General features: G+C 47.2%; 1 protein-coding gene across 1 annotated transcript in view; it reads left to right on the top strand.

Annotated features, from left to right (window-relative positions):
- The window catches only part of LOC104999287 (nose resistant to fluoxetine protein 6-like), a 68,299-nt gene extending 67,478 nt beyond the window's left edge, over positions 1 to 821 (top strand). The window contains exons 14-15 of the mRNA XM_010854827.1: positions 178 to 320; positions 628 to 821. Coding sequence (XP_010853129.1) covers positions 178 to 320; positions 628 to 783 — 299 coding nt within the window. The 3' untranslated portion in view covers positions 784 to 821. The remainder of the gene's footprint in view (positions 1 to 177; positions 321 to 627) is intronic.
- Positions 822 to 1,131: the final 310 nt, after the last annotated feature.

Raw genomic sequence — 1,131 nt, 5'->3', positions numbered from 1 at the left:
GCTGCATGGCACAGCCAAAAAAAAAAAAAACCCAGAAAATATATAATGAACAAAGACCTTCTTAGAAGAAGGTTCACAGACTCAGGGGCGGGACCCAGAGGGAGTTGCAGTGACCCCCCGCATTCCCAGGCGCAGGAGGGGCTCACCGCTCCAGGATTGGTGTCTGTCCCCCCCCAGGTCTGGTGAACCGGCTGCTGTCCTGCGGCGTCTGGACTCGCCTGGCCAGCATCAGCTACGCTTGCTACCTGGTACATCCCACCCTCATCATCCTCTACAACGGGCTTCAGGAGACGCTGATTCACTACACGGACGTCAACATGGTGAGGCTGCCCCGCCCCCAGCTGGACGCCACGTCACCCTCTGTTCTCTCCTGGAACAGTGCAGACTATTGGCTTCACTAGAAGCTTCTGCTCTGTTTATTTCTCAAAAGCCTATTGTCCTTTGTTTTATTGGAGGGGGGACTTCAGTACAGGGTAGTATCGTTCTTTCCTTCTCTTTATTTTTAATGTTTGCGGCTGTTTGTCTTACAGATCTATTTCATACAGCCAGGATGGGGCCCTTTAGGGTCCAAACACAACCGGAATCTCGTAGTAAGACTGTGTCCACCCCGTCCCTCTCTCTCTCTAGTTCTATCTCTTCTCAGGACACTGCTTGCTGACCTTCATCGCCGGGCTGGTCCTGACGCTGTGCGTTGAGAAGCCGTGTCAGAACCTGAAGTGGTGCCTGCTGAGAGCAGTGCCCGCAGGGCCAAGAGCTTCCGGAGCAACCCTGGAGACTGGATGACCCTTTGTGGGAGGCGACGAGCAAAGCCAAGGGTGACTCCGTTTACATCACAAACGCTTGTGTTTCTTAAACAGGATGTGAATCAGATTTTGTGAATATCTATGGTAGACAAGTTCTCTGTATTTATTATATGAAAGTGTTCTGTGATAATCTGTTTAGTATTTATAGCATGATAACTGGCCCCAATGCAACTTTTTAGCAAAAAAAAAAAAATCTAGATTTTTTTTTGTTTTTTTTTTTGGGTCTACATGTATTTTCTTTATCACTGATCATTAAAAAGCATCAAATGTAGTGAATTGAATATACCTTTAGGTTAAAATGCTTGCTTTTCTTGGTAAAATCACAGTT

The sequence above is a fragment of the Bison bison genome, unplaced genomic scaffold, assembly GCF_000754665.1.
Source record: "Bison bison bison isolate TAMUID 2011002044 unplaced genomic scaffold, Bison_UMD1.0 scf7180017864349, whole genome shotgun sequence".
Classification (NCBI taxonomy): Eukaryota; Metazoa; Chordata; class Mammalia; order Artiodactyla; family Bovidae; genus Bison; species Bison bison.
The sequence above is the reverse complement of the archived record's forward strand: the minus strand, read 5'-3'. Positions and strand labels throughout refer to the sequence as shown.